The following is an 18,014-nucleotide window of genomic DNA, read 5'->3' on the forward strand; positions in this document are numbered from 1 at the left end:
GGCTTCTCAAGATTTTTATAGTTGCCCCAAATGTCCTTCCAAAGTCTGTTCCCATTTATTCTGCTTTCATGAGTATCTGAGAGTATTGCTGTCTTCCGAACACTGGTGTCATAATTTGACGTTTTCAGTCTTTGATATTTTTGTCCAGTAGTGAAAATGCCTTGTTTTAATGTTGAGACCAAATATCTTTTTCTGTTTCTATATTCAGTGATAGAATATGTTTACTAGTATGTGTGCATATAAATTGTGTATTCATATCTGCCCTTTGTTCATTTTTCTTTTGGGATGTATTTTTAGGAACTCTTTGTGTATTCTGGACATTAGTCCTTTCTTAAATATGCTGCACATGTTTTCTCTCAGTCTGTGTCCTGTACAGTATTTGGATTTTATATGTGAGTCTTCTATACTATAAACATTAAAATATTTATGAGTTAAACTTGTTAATTTTTTATATGGCTTCTAGGTCTGATTTTTTTCACCAGAAGATTATTCAACTACTCTAGTTATTTCTTCTAACATGTTTATAAATTAGTTGATTTTTAGAAATTTCTCTTTAGTTTTCTAATATGGGAGTGTGTCATGTTGGGCTTGTTAAAAACAAAATTCCACTGAGTAAATTTGAAGCTCTAATGAGCTTTATTCAGTGATCATTAATCAGGCAGTATCCCATTTAGAAGAAGGCTCCAAGGGGTTGTACAAAATGGAAGGTTTTTATAGGAAGAAGGGTGTGGCAAGGAATTATTAGCAAAAGAAAAAGGATTATTTTTAGGCCAGGACAGCTTTTTGTGTGTGTGTTGTGAGGGAGAGGGGGCAGGCAGGGTTTTATCAGGTCGATTGCATCTTCTTTTATTTATTTATTTATTTTATTTTTTGGCAGGAGGATAGGGAGGGATTTTGTCATTCTTGTTGACCAGAAAATTCGATACTGAGTAATTGAGATTACATTTCTGGTGAAGGTTGAAGCTGCGATAAAGTCTGGTTTTTAGTCTAGGATTGTTATAATGGGGGTTAGCACAGGTGATACCATTTTGGGCCTGTGATTTTCTCTTTAACAGTAAAAAATCTACATCTTTTGTTTACACTTATGGGAATAGTTAGCCTTTTTTGGGTGTCTCATCTCTTTTCCATTCATTTCAACTGTTGTATGTGCACATGGATTTGTCAGTACCTTTTAGAATTTGAATGACTGCAGTTTTATAGTATATCAGTTATGGGAAACACTTTCTTCTTCTAACTTTCTTGGCTGTAAGTGTACATTTTCTTTACATTGATTTAGTTTGAATAGCATAGAATTTATTTTTTCCTTAAAGGTTATATAAAATTTATCTGTTAAAAAAACAATTTGGGACTGGGACACTTTATTTTTGTAGTAGCTCTGACAACTTTTTTCTATGGTAATTGAATTTTCTGTTTTCTGGATTCAATTTGTGTAAATTATATTGTCCTAGAGATTTATCCATCTCATCCATGTTTTAATTGCATAAAACTGGGGGAAGTGGTATCTTAATATTCTTTTAATTGATTTATTTCTCTGGAGTTATTTCTCATTTTATACATTAGTACTTTTTTCTTTTTCTCCCTAGATTTGTTTCACAGATCTACTTACTTTAATGATATTTTCTAATTTTGGATGTTAATTTATTTTCACTTTTGTTTGTTTGTAGATGTGTTTAAGGATGTGAATTACCATATGATGAGATGTTATCTGTGACCTAAAATTTGACCAATTTTTTTTAAACACTCTTTTAAACAGAAGTTATATTCTCTGATTTAACCTTAAGAGTTCAATATGTTAACAGTTAAATCTATTTTATTAATTCCATCAGTCTTTCTATTTTTTATATTTATACCCACTTGTTAATCCACGGTTGCTTCATGGTTTGAGAGGAATGGATAATAGTCTGTTAATAATGTTTTTCTATTTGATTTTCCTCATATTCCTTGTAAGGCATATTTTACAAATGTATATTATATGATACCTAGATATTCATATCAGTATTTCTTTGTTGTAAATCACACCATTCAACATTATACAGTTCTTCTCATTGGTTGTGCAGTGTTTTTCTTCCTTCCTTCCTTCCCCTCCTCCCTCCTTTCATTCTCCATCACTCCTTCTTTTCTTCCTTTCTTCCTGTGCCCCCATTCCTTTCCTTTCCAACTTTCTGAATTACTTGGTTAAAGGAGTCTCTTTCCCACAGAGGAGAGTGCAATCTGCTTTATGCTTCAAATGGAAAGTTTGTTTCTTTTTAGTAGGTGAATTTAGTTCTCTGACAGTTACTGAAATAAATAAAAGTTTGGTATTAATACTGTTATATTATTTTATAGTATGTTTTAAAATTTATGAATTTTGAAAAAAATTGCACAATATGTTCTGCTTTCTTAGCTTTGTGTTCTTTTCATTAGAAAGGTTATATTTCTGTTGTCATTATGACTAACTGCATAAAAACCCTTAATCCTCTTATTTTTAAATTTATTTATTTATTTTTATTGATTTTAGAGAGGAAGAGATTAGGAGGGAGGGAGAAAGAAACATCAATGATGAGATAGAATCATTGATCAGCTCTCTCCTGCATGCCACACACTGGGGATCCTGCATGCTCTACACTGGGGATCGAGCCTGCAACCCAGGCATGTGCCCTGACTGGGAATGGAACCGTGACCTCCTGGTTCTTAGTGCTCAACCACTGAGCCACGCCAGCTGGGCAATCCTCTTATTTTTAAAACATTACCTATTAATCCCCTCTGAGGAGCAATAACAAAAGTAATATTTTCCCTCTTCCTCACCCTGTTTTACTAGCTAATTTTAGTATAATAAAATAATTTACTTATGTTCTTCTGTGATTCATCGGTTTGAAATAATATCTTTTGATCTCAGTAACATTTTATGTTCTTCCTTCTTTAGCTTTCATCTTTTTTGGGGGGGGGTTGTTTTATCATTTCTGTATTGTTAAGGCTTATGTTACTTATATTTTGTCATAGTAGCCTGTGGCATGAATCCGTGTGCCAGTAGCTCATTGCTGCCCTCCTGTAGCTCTCCGCCCACTGCCACACCCTCCTGTAGCTCCCCCGGTCCCCCCTCATAACTTGCTGCCCTGCCCCCTCCTGTAGCTCTCCGCTGCCCGCTTGTAGCTCACTGCCCCACCCTCCTGCTGATCCGTAATCCAGTCGTTACTCGGTAGGTTGTTACACCTCAGGGCATAATGGATAATTAGTATATTCCTCTTTTATTATATAGGATTATATAGGATAGCAACATAATCACTTAAGGATTTTTAGTTCTATAATTAGTTTCAGTATTTATTTTAGTTCTTTTACTTTGATTTTTCAAACCAACTCTTAGGTGACTACAGTTTAATTTTTTAATAAATTCCTGAAGAAGACACATGGGAACAAGATTTTGTGTGTTTGCATATGTTCAAAACTTTTGAACATTGTCTGTTGCCTTAATGATTAATGAATTTGGCTGGATTTAAAAGTTAATATAAATTTTCTTCCCAAAGGATTTTATAAGCATTACTCCTTCTAGTGGAAATTATAACTAGTGAGGTCTACAGAAACTTGTTGAATGTTGTGGAGAAATACTACAACAGAGACTGCCCTCCCACCTCCTTATACACACACTATTTATAAGATATTAGAGCTTTTTTGCCTTGATCTCTAAAGAATTTTTAAAATTTGAAGTCCAGTAACTTTACTAGGTGTCTTACTGTTGACAGTTAAAGTGAGTTTCTCTGGGGAGCTGGGCGACATTTTCAATAAATATTTTATTACAAAAAGTTTTCTTTCCTTTTATCTTTATATATTTATTCTTTTCCATGATTTTGATTTTTTGTGTGTGGAGATTCCAGTTGCATGTATTATATAGATACTAGAGGCCCGGTGCACGAAATTCGTGCATGGGGGGGGGGTGTGTGTCCCTCAGCCCAGCCTGCACCCTCTCCAATCTGGGACATCCCTCTCACAATCCAGGACTGCTGGCTCCCAACTGCTCGCCTGCCTGCCTTCCTGATTGTCCCTAACCGCTTCTGCCTGCCAGCCTGATTGATGCCTAACTGCTCCCCTGCCAGCCTGTTTGCCCCTAACTGCCCTCCCCTGCAGGCCTGGTCACCCCTAACTGCCCTCCCCTGCAGGCCTGGTCACCCCTAACTGCCATCCCCTGCAGACTTGGTCACCCCTAATTGCCCTCCCCTGCAAGCCTGGTCACCCATAACTGCCCTCCCCTGCAGGCCTGGTCACCCATAACTGCCCTCCCCTGCAGGCCTGGTACCCCCCTACTGCTCTCCCCTGCAGCCTGGGTCCCCACCAACTGCCCTTCCCTGCAGGCCATCTTGTGGTGGCCATCTTGTGTCCCCCTGGGGGCAGCCATCTTTGACCACATGGGGGCAGCCATCTTGTGTGTTGGAGTGATGGTCAATCTGCATATTACCCTTTTATTAGATAGGATAGAGGTCTGGTGCACAGGTGGGGGCCAGCTGGTTTGCCCTGACGGGTGTCCCAGATCAGGGTGGGGGTTCCCTTGGGATGTGGGGCGGCCTGGGCGAGGGACCTGTGGTGGTTTTCAGGCCAGCCATGCCCCCTGGCGACGCAAGTGGAGGCCCTGGTATCTGGGATTTATTTATCTTCTACAATTGAAACTTTGTAGCCTGGAGTGGAGCCAAGACTCCTGCTTGCTCCATGGCCGCAGCCATTTGTGTTGGGATTTATTTATCGGCTATAATTGAAACTTAGCCTTGAGTGGAGGCCTGGGCTGGCCAGGGTGTGCGGAAAGCTTGGCTTCCTCCATCGCCGAGGGCAACCCAAGCCTCCTGTTCACAACCATCTTGGTTGGGTTAATTTGCATACTCGCTTCTAATTAGCTGGTGGGCATGGCTTGTGAGTGTAGCAGAGTGATGTTTAATTTGCATATTACTCTTTTATTAGATAGGATCCTTTACTTGTCTTTAGATCACTGTTTCTAATATTTCTTAAATTTGTAGCAGTATTTCTTCTCTCGTTGGCTGCTTTTCTTATATCTGTTATCTATGTACTTCAACTCTGATTTCACTATAGATTTCAATATATAGCAATTAAATCTCTGAACTCTGCCATCAAATGCTTCATCCCCTCCTATTATCTCGGTGTTTCTTATGCTTTAATTTTCTTCTTTGTATGTGAACAGATTATGATTTTGCTTATTTCTTTTATTCTTGGTTTAATATATGATCTTAACTTATATCTGATTGTAGGCAGTACTTTTGTTGTAAGTACCCCTTATCTGCCATTTGTTTTTCCTGTACCTTTTCGCTTTTCATTAATACTATTTTTGCACAGATTCAATTCGTTGTTTCCATTTTATTATTCATCTTTAAAGGGGGTGGGTTTTTCGTGGACTGTATTTATGGGAGGATCCTGAGGAAGACAGTCATGGTAAAAAATATTTTCCTCTTATGTGTTTGAATTTTTTTAAGTCTTTATTTCTTCTAAGCTAATGAGAATGGAAAGGTATTACTCTCTCTTTTTTTAATATAATGACTTCCCACTGCTACAGAGGTATGGTGTTCCCTGAAAAGATAGATTTCTGACCTCCTCTGATTTCTGTTATTTTGCGTGTGTGTGTGTGTGTGTGTGTGTGTGTGCTCATGAGGGATATTGATGAGAAATTGGATAATATTGTACTACCAGTCTGATTCTCATACCTTGCAGGTAAACATTAATTTTTCTCTAAGGAAGTGTTAAAAATTTTATTTTTTCTCTTTGAATTTGTCACATTTTCTACTATTTTTTCATTCAATTTTCTTAACTATCTATGTGGTAACTTTCATCAGATCATTGAACTTCTCTTCTACCTCTTCTTTTTTTATTTTTCCACTTTCTTTTTTTAATTCTTTCTGTAATTCATATTCTATATGTGTTGCTCTTTTGGGATTTTTTCTTTTTATTATCATTTCTTTGATTTTTTTCTTTCACATTATATGAGACACTCAACTTTATCTCCCACACTACTTATTAGTTTTTAACTTTGTTTATTATAATAATATCTTATATTATCATATTTCTTTACTATTTATAATATCCAAGAATGGTGTGGCTTTTTGATTACTACTTTTACATAGCAAAATATCCTCTTTTATCAGTACCATAGCACCTTGAATCTTAACTCTATCTGAGGAGTTCAGTTAGACTTTTCAAAAAATTTTTTTCTCCTAAAATCTTTCTCATAGTTTTGGAGGGGGTTCATATTTACATTCTTTTTCAGGTTGTTTGTTTTCTTCAAATGTTTAGTGATCCTTGCGTGTCTACTATTAATGTACAATTATTTATTTAGATATATATTTTTTAATTTTTTATCTCTTGTCTCTTGGAAGTTCTGGGTTGTCTCCATCTCTGCTTTATTTTTCTCTTAAGTATTTACATAATACTTATAATGAGCTTTTATTTTCTTTAGGTATACTCTAAGTATAATTTCTTGGATCTGCTTTCATCTCATTTCTTTGATATGTAAATTTTTGTTTTAATTTCATATATTCTTATCAACTTAATCCCAATAACTTTCTAGCTTCTAGAAATTTTTAAAATTAATGATTTACTGAAGGTAACTTTCTTATGTCCCAGCACAGTTTTTAAAAAACAATTTCTTCTTTCTTAACAAAATTTTTTTTTCTTTTTTCTTTTCCTCTTCTTTTTGTTCTTGTCATTTTAAGATTTTGGTGATATGAGGAAATATAGGCATTTGTTTTCTGACTGTTCTCTTGACCCATTCTCTGTAAAATTTTAATGAGTATTTTTCTTAAGAAAACCTTAAAGTGTCTGAAATCTAAAGAGCTTAGACAAGATGTTTATATTTTTATAGTCTATACTTTAAAAAATTATAACTTATTTTGTAAGCTTATATACAGGAAAATTTAATGACCTTTGTATGCACTTGGCTACCTGATCCTAGTATCATCATTGTTATCTCTGAACTCTTGACTTCTTTCTAATCTGGTAGTACAGATTTCTCTCTCTTTGGCTCATTTAAGCCTTTCTGTTCTCCTTGCTTCTAGTTACCATTCCGAGAAATAACACAGTTCATCTTCAACACTGAGGTAAAATTCACAACCTGTCAAATATTGCTGCCTTCAAGGACAAAGTTAAACTCTCAGCATGACTCTTCTTGCCTGGTCACGCCCTCCATGTTTTTCCAGACTCATTTTTGTATACTTTTCCTTTACCTGGGATTGCACATATTCTTGCAATGTATGTCTTCCTGGGGAATTTGTCTGCAACCTCATGGTGAAGTTCACCTCTTTCTCTTTGTGGTTCCAGAACTTAACATATTGTTATAATTATTTTTAACTGTCAGTCTGCCCTCCTGCTGACAATAATTCCTTGGTAGGTAGTCATAATGCTCCTAGAAAAATATCAGGTGTAGAAAGCATATTATTATTGTTTTTAATATATTTTTATTGATTTCAGAGAGGAAGGATGAGGGAGAGAGAGATAGAATCTTCAATGATGAGAGAGAATCATTGATCACCTGCCTCCTGCACGCCCCCCACTGGGGATCAAGCTCACAACCCTGGGCATGTATCCTGACCAGAAACTGAATCGTGACATCTTGATTCATAGGTTGATGCTCAACCACAGATCCACACAGGCCAGGCACATAGGCATTTAAAAAAAATACTTGAATAACTGTGGATTACTAATACCATCACATGAGCTTATAAGTCATTCAATGATTTCTTTGAAAGAAGAAATTTTTTAAAAATATATTTTTATTGATTTTAGAGAGGAAGGTAGAGGGAGAGAGAGAAACATTAATGATGAGAAGGAATCATTGATTGGCTACCTCCTGCATGCCCCCTACTGGGGATCAAGCCCGCAACCTGGCATGTGCCCTTGACTGGAATCAAATTTGGGACCCTTCAGTCCTCAGTTCGACGCTCTATTCACTGAGCCAAACTAGGGCGAAAGAAGAAATTTTTTTTAGAGTTCACATCAATGAGAAATCCTTTTAGAAGGAAATAGCTGTCAAAATGGAGGGGAAAATAGGATAGAGGTAGATCAGATCAAGCTCATCAGGTATGAAGACCAACGCCATGTCCTCTACCTAGGGAAGTGAGGGGTCTTAGTGGAATAAGTTGAGCAAGTACTGAGTTTAGATATAAGATTTAGACTGTCAATTACTATATCAAAATATTTTAAGATTTTTATGAAACTCGTGTTCTCAGGATGAGTTAAACTTAGTGCTCACTCTACTGACCACTAGCAGAACTATGTCAGATAGCAAACGAATATCCAAATGTTCCTGTGAAGAAGACTGTGTGCTTTCGTTCAGAATAAATCATAAGGCCAGCAATCGTTAAGACGAGAAAGGAGGCTTGTTTGCTGTGTAACCAGAGTGACTAATCTTTCCACATTGATTGTGCGTGAACATAATGCCTACTGTGTACAGAGAGAGCACTCTGCAGAGGAAATTGGAGGCTGGGTCCAGCCTGTAAGGATTATATATTTTTTTTTGTTAGGCCAAAAATAGGGCTTATGAAAGGATCTGTTGATTATCAAAACAGTGTATTAATAAGTACAGAGCATGACATGAAAAATGGAAAAGTTTAAGCCTTAAAAAGAGTTCAAAACAAAGGAATGCTATAATTCAGATGGAAGAATGGCTTCTTGGAGGGGTGAGTTTTGATCTGAGTCTTTGAGGGAGATAATGGACCTGGATGAGAAATGCTCTATTAAAAAAAAGCACTTCTCTGTTTTAAAGCTTTTTTTTTTTTCTATATCAAGCCACTGGGTAGACAGTGTGATGGTTAAAGAGAAGTTAGACATGTCCCTACCCTCAAGGAGCCTACATTTCAAATGATATAAAGTGCATACACAGCCCTGGCAAGTTTTGCTCAGTGGTTAGGCGTCAGCCCATGGACCAAAGGGTCATGGGTTTGATTCCCAGTCAAGGGCATGTCCCTCAGTTGCAGGTTCCCCAGGCCCAGTAGGGGTACGGGAAGGAGGCAAACAATCGATGTGTCTCTCTCCCGTTGATGTTTTTTCTCTCTCTCCTCTTCCTCCCTTCCTTCCATTCTCTCTAGAAATAAATGGAAAAATATCCTCTGGTGAGGATAAAGAAAAAAATAATAAAGTGCATACACATAGGAAACAGTCGCTGAAGCTTGGCTAACCTAGTGTATTATAAAGAGTAAAGAGACAATGTGGAAAAGCTGGATATAGTTTGAATCTGTAAAATGGGATTACAAAATACCTGCTTGACAGGTGTGTTATAATAAAATGAAATGACACATAAAGTGTCTCACTTGGTAGGCAATTGATGTGCATGCTATCTCTCTCTCTCCTGTTCTACTTCTCAGTTCCAAGGAAGTTTGTGAGGGGAGGGGGAAAGAAAAGATGCTTGAAGGATGCATGATTAATGAAACTGTCCGAAGATGTGTGGCCTGTCTTGGGCCTTGAAAGATTGTGGGGTTTAGTGAGTGAACATACATACAAAGAGATAGGAAAATAGAATGTGCTTTTGGGAGCTCCAACAAGCTTTTATTAATATTGAGTGGTAGATGTGATTTGCAAGGCAGGCTTGGAACCTGGAGGCTTGGAACCTGGAGCGTGGCTGTGCTTATGTAGCATTCTTCTTCTGCCCAGATCCCAATTTTTCTAGTACTCTGACTAATTGTTTACATGTCACCATGTGTCAGCTTCTTTAGTAAATAGGAATCAGAAGTTGACCACCTTTGGGTTCCACATAGCAAATAGCATAATAGGTTACACATAGTAAGGCCCTCCATACATATTTATTCAGTTAGTAAAATAAACACTTAGGTGCATCAGAAACAAGGGCTGTTGAGGATGACATTATATGCTGATATTATATCAAGTTCTGTAGCACAGTGTGGGAGAGAATATTATTGGGTGGAATAGTAGAGTGTCGTGGAGCTGGCCAGATGCTGTTTTCACCTTGGCTTATTGGCTCATATATCTTATGACCTTGAGCAAGTTCTTGTTCAATATGTACTTTTACCTGAGCCCATTTCTTAGTTGTCTGCTCTTCCGACTCTAGTTTCATCATCTATCGAATAACTAATGCCTCGCTCATAGAGTTGTGAAGATAAAGTGAAAACTAGCTCAGTGCCTGGCTAATATTGGGTGCTCACATAAATATTATTAATGATCATCATAATAGTTATTTTTGTTATTATTAATTCACATTGAAACATTCTTATGCACCTTTTTGGTGGCAAAATTCACATTAAAATCTTTTTGCTCAAGATTTTAATAATTCTATTAAAATCTTGAGCAAAAACTGAAATAATGGACAGTACTATTCTATAGTGCTTCATTATTGACCCTGCTATATTAAGTTTAAAGTGATATTATGTCAAAATTTCATTTTTGGAAATAAAGACCTGTGACAACCTAAGGAAAATGTATCTTAAGCCCAATACTTTGCAGGAGGAATTCAAGGAGTGTTTTTCAGCACCTGCCTGGGCTCTCCCAGGCTGTACACTAACTTGATTTCCTTGATCCTCACAGCAGTTCCGAAATTATTGGCCATAGCTTTTTATCCTCATTTTTGCAGCAGCTGAGGGAATTAAGGCTCAGGTGACAGCTTATTGAGTGTGAAAGTCATTTATAGTAATGATAAAAAAGTTAAATTTTGCATCAGTGTCTACAATAACTAGGAAGTAAGATAAAGCAGGGTCATTATGAACACTGAGGAAGGATTACTGAACAATGAGACTGTTTAAATTAAGTTTGGATGTCATCTCATTAGTCTTTCAGCCTGTTGACTATGAAAAGTATATGTGAGTTTTTCAAAGATAGATACCGTTCCGGTAACATAGAGTCATAGAATGTCACATTTTGCTCTTTGTGGTTTTCACTGAAAATTTATGAACTAGTGTTCCAAAGAGATGACATCACACATCAGCAGTTAGTTGTCTGTAATGTTTTTTAAGCCCTTACAGAGCAGGTGTGCTGCCTAATAAATACAGACATAACTATGGACATGGTTTTGACTCGAGGGATTCAGTTTAGTGTTTTAAAAGCCCCATACTGTGATATAAAACAGCAACTTTGATTTCCACATACCCAGATTCAAACCTTGGAGTCAGCTTTGACAACCTCACTCTGTATCCACATCAGTTATAAAATTCTGCATATTCTTGTCCCTTTATCACATTTCAAACTAAATGCCATTTCCTTCTTGAGGCCTGCTATGATCTTACTTCTCCTACCTTGGTGCACTCCTGGTATTTGGCATTTAATCACTATTAGACTTACTTAGTCCCCTCCTGAGGGTGATTTTTAAAAAACAAACTATATTTCACATGTCTCTTGGCCTTCCTTATGTCCTCTTTCAAAAAGTATCTATTTAGGTCCATTGCCCATTTTTGATTAGGTTATCTTCCTTTTGTTAAGTTGTATGAGTTCCCTGTAAATGTTGGAGATTAAACCCTTATAGGTGATAACATTGGCAAATATGTTCTCCCATACAGTGGGCTTTCTTGTTGTTTTGTTGATGGTTTCTTTTGCTTTACAGAAGCTTCTTATTTTGATATAGTCCCATTTGTTTATTTTCTCTTTAGTTTCCATTGCCCTAGGAGCTGTATCGGTGAAGATATTGCTTTGGGGTATTTCTGAGATTTTGCTGCCTGTGGATTCCTCTAATATTTTTATGGTTTCCCATCTTATGTTTAAGTCCTTTATCCATTTTGAGTTTATTTTTGTGTATGATGTAAGTTGGTGGTCTGGTGCAGCCACTGTGGAGAACAGTGTCTCAAAACTAAAAATGGAGTTTCCTCAAAAAACTAAAATGGAACTCCCATTTGACCCAGTGATCCCACTTCTAGGAATATATCCCAAGAAACTAGAAACACCAATCAGAAAGGATATATGCAACCCTATGTTCATAGCACAATTTTCCATAGCTAAGATTTGGAAATAGCCTAAGTGCCCATCAGCAGATGAGTGGATTAAAAAACTGTGGTACATCTACACAATGGAATACTACACTGTGGTAAAAAAAGAATTTTTACCATTTACAACTGCATGGATGGAACTGGAGAGCATTATGCTAAGCGAAATAAGCCAGTCAGAGAAAGATAAATATCACATGATCTCACTCATTTGTGGAATATAATGAACAACATAAACTGATGAACAAAAACAGATCCAGAGATAGAGAAGCATCGATCAGACCGTCAAACCTCAGAGGGAAGGTAGGGAAAAGCGGGGGTAAGGGGGAGAGATCAACCAAAGGACTTGTATGCATGCATATAAGCCTAACCAATGGACACAGACAACAGGGGGGTGAGGGCATGAGTGGGGGCAATGGGGGGGGGGGTAAGGACACATATGTAATACCTTAATCAATAAAGAAAATAAAATAAAAAAATAAAAAACAAACTATAAACAAATAATCTTTATTCCACTATGAGGCAGTGACCATACCTTATTCATCAACTGTTTTTACTGCCTGACTCAGTGCCTGGCACATCATGGGCACTTTATTTCATGCATTAGTAGATGAATTGCTTTGGTTCTGTTGGAACCCCATTTTTGAAATCAGAGATCATACTTCTTTGTAATATTCAAAGGCTAAATGGAACAAAGAAGAAAGGAAAAACCAAGTATCCTATATAATAAAGAGGTAATATGCAAATTGACCATCACTCCAACACACAAGATGGCCACCCCCATGTGGACACAAGGTGGCCGCCACAAGATGGCCGGCAGGGAAGGGCAGTTGGGGGCAACCAGGCCTGCAGGGGAGGGCAGTTGGGGGTGACCAGACTGGCAGGGGAGAGCAGTTAGGGGCAACCAAGCTGGCAAGGGAGGGCAGTTAGGGGCAATTGGGCCAGCAGGGGAGCAGTTAGGCGCTGATCAGGCTGGCAGGGGAGTGGTTAGGGGGTGATCAGGCTAGCAAGCAGAAGCGGTTAGGGACAATCAGGCAGGCAGACAGGCGAGTGGTTGGGAGCTAGCAGTCCTGGATTGTAAGAGGGATGTCCGACTGCCTATTTAGGCCCGATTCCACTGGGAACAGGCCTAAATGGGCAGTCGGACATCCCTGGAGGGGACCCAGATTGGAGAGGGTGCAGGCTGGGCTGAGGGACATACACACCCCCGTGCACAAATTTCATGCACCGGGCCTCTAGTAGGTAATAAACTTGAAAATATGTAGTTACTGTGGGCTTTGTTATTGTTGGCCTGACAAAAAGGTTAAACTAGAATCTTTTAGTTCACAAATGGTAACTTTGCTCCCAGTATTAGTAGATTTTTGTTGTTATGTAGTTTTATTTTTAAAGACCATGACAAATCTAACTAGATAAGGATTAAATGAATACCCCCAAACTAGATCTGTCTGTGACATTTTTCTTTATTTCACATTAAAAAACATTCCTTTTCAATCACAGTTTACTTTTAGTATTGTTTTGTATTAGTTTCAACATACTGTATAGCAGCATAGTGGTTAGACAAACATATACTTAATGAAATGTTCCCCTGTATATTTCCAGTACCTACCCGGCACCATACATAGTTATTATAGTATTATCCTATCTAATGAAAGAGTAATATGCAAATTGACTGTCACTCCAACACACAAGATGGCTGCCCCCATGTGGTCAAAGATGGCTGCCCCCATATGGACACAAGATGGCCACCACAAGATGGCCAGCAGGGGAGGGCAGTTGGGAAGGACCAGGCCTATAAGGGAGGGCAGTTGTGGGCAATTAGGCCAGCAGGGGAAGGCAGTTGGGAGGGACCAGGCCTGCAAGGGAGGGCCGTTGGAGATGATCAGGCCGGTAGAGGAGGGAAGTTGGGGGCGACCGGGCCTGCAGGGAAGGGCAGTTGGTGGGGACCCAGGCCTCCAGGGGAGAGCAGTTGCGGGGGACCAGGCATGCAGGGGAGGGCTGTTGGGGGCAACTGGGCCTGCAGGGAAGGGCAGTTGGGGGGGGGAATTCAGGCCTGCAGGGGAGGGCAGTTTGGGGGGACCGGGCCTGCAGGGAAGGGCAGTTGGGGGAGACCAGGCCTGCAGGGGAGGGCTGTTAAGGGTGACCAGGCCTGCAGGGGAGGGCATTTAGGGTTGACCAGGCTGGCAGGGGAGGGCAGTTAGGGGCAATTGGGCTGGCAGGAGAGCAGTTAGGCATCAATCAGGCTTGCAGGGGAGTGATTAGGGGTGATTAGGCTGGCAGGCAGAAGCGGTTAGGGGCAATCTGGCAGGCAGGCAGGCGAGCAGTTGGGAGCCAGCAGCCCTGGATTGTGATCCTACTGGTAGGATTGGGCCTAAACGGGCAGTTGGACATCCCTTGAGGGGTCCCATATTGGAGAGGGTGCAGGCTGGGCTGAGGGACACCCCCCCCCCATGCACGAATTTCGTGCACCGGGCCTCTAGTTGAGTATATTCTCTGTGCTGTACTTTACATCCCCGTGACTATTCTGTTACTACCAATTTCTACTTCTCAGTCCCTTCATCTTTTTCCTCCAGTCCCTCAACTCCCCTTCTGGAAGCTATCAGCCTGTTATCTGTATTTATGAGTTTGTTTCTGTTTTGTTTGTTCGTTTATATTCTTTAGATTCTACATATGAGTGAAATCATATTATATTTGTCTATCTCTGACGGACTTATTTCACTTAACATAATACCCTCTAGGTCCATCCATGCTGTCACAAATGGTAAGATTTCATTCTTTATTATGGCCAAGTCATATTCCATTGTATATATGTACCATAGCTTTTTTAATTCACTCATCTACAATGAACATAGGGGTACATATATTCTTTCAAATTATTGTTTTGGGTTTCTTTGGATAAATCCCCAGAAGTGGAATTGCTGGGACATAAGACAGTTTCATTTTTAATTTTCTGAGGAACTGCCAGACTGTTTTCCACAGTGGTTGCACCAGTCTGCATTCCCACTAACAGTGCACTAGGGTTTCCTTTTTTCCACATTCTCTCTAGCACTTATTGTTTGCTGACTTATCGATGATAGCCATTATAATAGGTGTGAGGTGATATCTCATTGTGGTTTTGATTTGCACTTCTCTGATGATTAGTGATGTTGAGCATCTTTTCATATCTATTGACCATCTGTATGTCCTCTTTGGAGAAATGTTTATTCAGGTCTTTTTCCCATATTTTAATTGGGTTGTTTGTTTGTTTTTGTGTTGAGTTGCATGAGTTATTTATAAATTTTAGATATTAACCCTTTCTTAGATGTATCATTGGTAAATGTCCTCTTATTCAGTGGGTTCTCTTTTCATTTTGTTGATGGTTTCCTTTGCTGTGCAAAACCTTTTTCTTTTGATGCAGTCCTATTTGTTTAGTTTTGTTTGTTTATCTTCTTTGTCCTAAGAGAAATATTAGAAAAAATATTACTAAGAGAAATGTCTGAGATTTTACTGCCTGTTTTCTTCTAAGATTTTTATGGTTTCAAGTCTTACATTTAAGTCTTAAATCTATTTATTCTTGTATATGGTATAAGGAAGTGGTCCTTTTTTTTTTTTTGCATATATTTGTCCAATTTTTCCATCACCATTTATTGGATAGGCTGTCTTTACCTCATTGTATATTTTTGTCTTCTTTGTCAAATATTAATTGACCATAAGGGCATGGGCTTATTTCTGGGCTCTATTCTGTTTCAATAATCGATGTCTATTTTTATGCCAGTACCTTGCTGTTTTGATTACTATAGCCTTGTAGTATAGTTTGTTATCTTGTAGCGTGTTTCTCCAACTTCATTCTTTTTTCTCAAGATTGCTGTGGCTATTCAGTGTGTTTTGTGATTTCATATACATTTTTGGATTATTTGTTCTAGTTCTGTGAAATACACCTTTGGTGTTTTGATAGGAATTGCACTAAATTTATAGATTGCTTTGGGTAGTATGGACATTTTAACAATGTTAATTTTTCCTACTCATGAGCTTTCATTTATTTGTATCTTCTTCATTTTCCTTCTTTAGTGTCTTATAACTTTCTGAGTACAGGTCTTTTACCTCCTTGGTTAAATTTATTTTTTGATGCAATTATAAATGGGACTTTTCCTTTAGTTTTCCTTTCTGATGGTTTTTTATTGGTGTACATCTGTGACTTGTTATATTAGGTGAATTTTCTTCCCCCTAAATACCATTGTGAAGGATTATAGGTTTTGAAAATCAAAGTAGAAAACCCTAGAGTTTGTGAAGAGTGTAGTGTTCCCCTTTCTTTCTTTCTTTCTTTCTTTCTTTCTTTCTTTCTTTCTTTCTTTCTTTCTTTCTTTCTTTCTTTCTTTCTTTCTTTCTTTCTCTTTCTTTCTTTCTTTCTTTCTTTCTTTCTTTCTTTCTTTCTTTCTTTCTTTCTTTCTTTCTTTCTTTCTTTCTTTCTTTCTTTCTTTCAATTGAGGAATATGAGATCACCATGCATATAAAACTCACCCAAGTGTAAGGCAGTAAAGTGAACCCTGACTAAAAACAATCTGGATAATGAAGTGGAAAGTTTGTGTCTGAGTTGCCGAGAATCTTTCATTTTGCCTTGTGACTACAACAATTATGTTGTGATCTAGAAATTAAGAGGAGTTCTTCATGATGAAGGCAGGGGGTTCTTCCATGTGTCATGGTTGAAGAGCACTGTGTAGGTGCTTTTTGAAGGATCAGTTCAGGAGGGATTTTATAATTATAAAAACTCAGATTACCTTTGATCATTTTTAGTGTTTCTTTTACTTTTTATTTAGATATTATTGAATTTTTTCTTGTTAGAGAGCATTGTTTAGTTTTGACCCTCCTCCAACTCTCCGAAATATAGAACACAATTTTTAGTTATTGTAAGAAAAAAGGCAAAATGATCATTAAAATGTTGGTATTGCTTTGAGCAGTGATTACTGTTTAAGTGGTCTTCATTGAATGAAATATGCTAAGTTACACATATCTGTGCTTTTTAAAAACAAGCTTTTTAGACTCATATATTATAGTTTACTACTCCTTTTATATTTAACATTATTTTTAGGTTGATTGTTTAGGTAATATACAACAGGAATATTTAAATGTAACCTCACGGATAGCTGAAAGGTCCACAATACTATAATTTTAGCTGTGTAGGAGATGAAATACATACACTAGTAAATATGTTAAGAATCTTTTATTGTAACATGTAAATTAGCACTTTTGGACCAATTCTAACTTCAGGATTATTTTTTGTTGCTCTATAATGCATTCCAGTTGACTCGTATATCAATTTTATGAGTAGCATAAATAAATTTAGTTCATCTGCCTATTTATATACTTTAAGTAGATCAATGTAAACAGTTTCTTATCTGCCATATGTTGAAATGTTTTAGTAAAGACAAAACTGGCTAGTCAACAAAGATGGCATTGAGTTTCATTGTTTTGGAAAAAAAAGTGAAGTGAACTAGATGCCTGTTAATCTGGTTCTTTAAATATCATCAACAAAAGTATCAGAATGTGTCTCCAAGGACAAAGGCGGAGTTTTCCCGGCTTTGATTGGTTGCTGCCTGCTCCTGTCCCACAGCCATCCTTAATTGGCTTTGGGTAGATTGGAATCACACAAGCAGAGTGACATTTATTGCTTTCCTACTTGTTTCTTTGCACTGAGCCCTGAGATTCTCAAGGAGTCACTGTAAAAGATTTCTTTCATTTCGTCCATGATCTACGAGAGGGGATCATACTAAGAAGAGCAGGCATGAGTTTGAGTGCGAGGAGAGTCACTCTGCCTGCAATAACACCCTTAGTTCTACAGACGAGGGTATGTGCTGCTTTTCCTTTTTTCCTTGCTGTTTTTATTTTTTCCTTGTTACTGTGTGTTTATTAATATGTTGGAGACTTTAGTTATATATCCTGAGAGAGACTCTAATTCCTTGAGGCTACAGGTAGTTAAAGAATATGTTATTGGCTTTAGACTAAGGGGAAAAAAAAAACAAAAAACATCTTTGCTAGAACATCTCTGTAGTAAAAGCTCCCTGTAAAAGCAGTTCGGTCTCCATTTCAGGGCATTGTGATTTAGAGACTGTATTGAAGCTTTTACTTTTTTTCTTCCTTCTATTGTAACTTCAGGCC

At 37.8% G+C, this 18,014-nt stretch overlaps 1 protein-coding gene across 3 annotated transcripts in view; it reads left to right on the forward strand.

Annotated features, from left to right (window-relative positions):
* Positions 1 to 18,014, forward strand: part of GRB14 (growth factor receptor bound protein 14) — a 112,228-nt gene that overhangs the window by 32,916 nt on the left and 61,298 nt on the right. The window contains exon 1 of one of the 3 annotated variants that reach the window (XM_080669880.1): positions 17,417 to 17,703. The exons of 1 other annotated variant lie outside the window; for it this stretch is intronic. In XM_080669880.1, the coding sequence (XP_080526006.1) occupies positions 17,641 to 17,703 (63 nt within the window). In that variant the 5' untranslated portion in view covers positions 17,417 to 17,640. Of the gene's footprint in view, positions 1 to 17,416; positions 17,704 to 18,014 lie in introns of those variants that run through there. One more of the 3 variants, XM_080669881.1, reaches the window with a different exon arrangement.

This window comes from Plecotus auritus (genome assembly GCF_963455305.1).
Source record: "Plecotus auritus genome assembly, chromosome: 5".
Lineage (NCBI taxonomy): Eukaryota > Metazoa > Chordata > Mammalia > Chiroptera > Vespertilionidae > Plecotus > Plecotus auritus.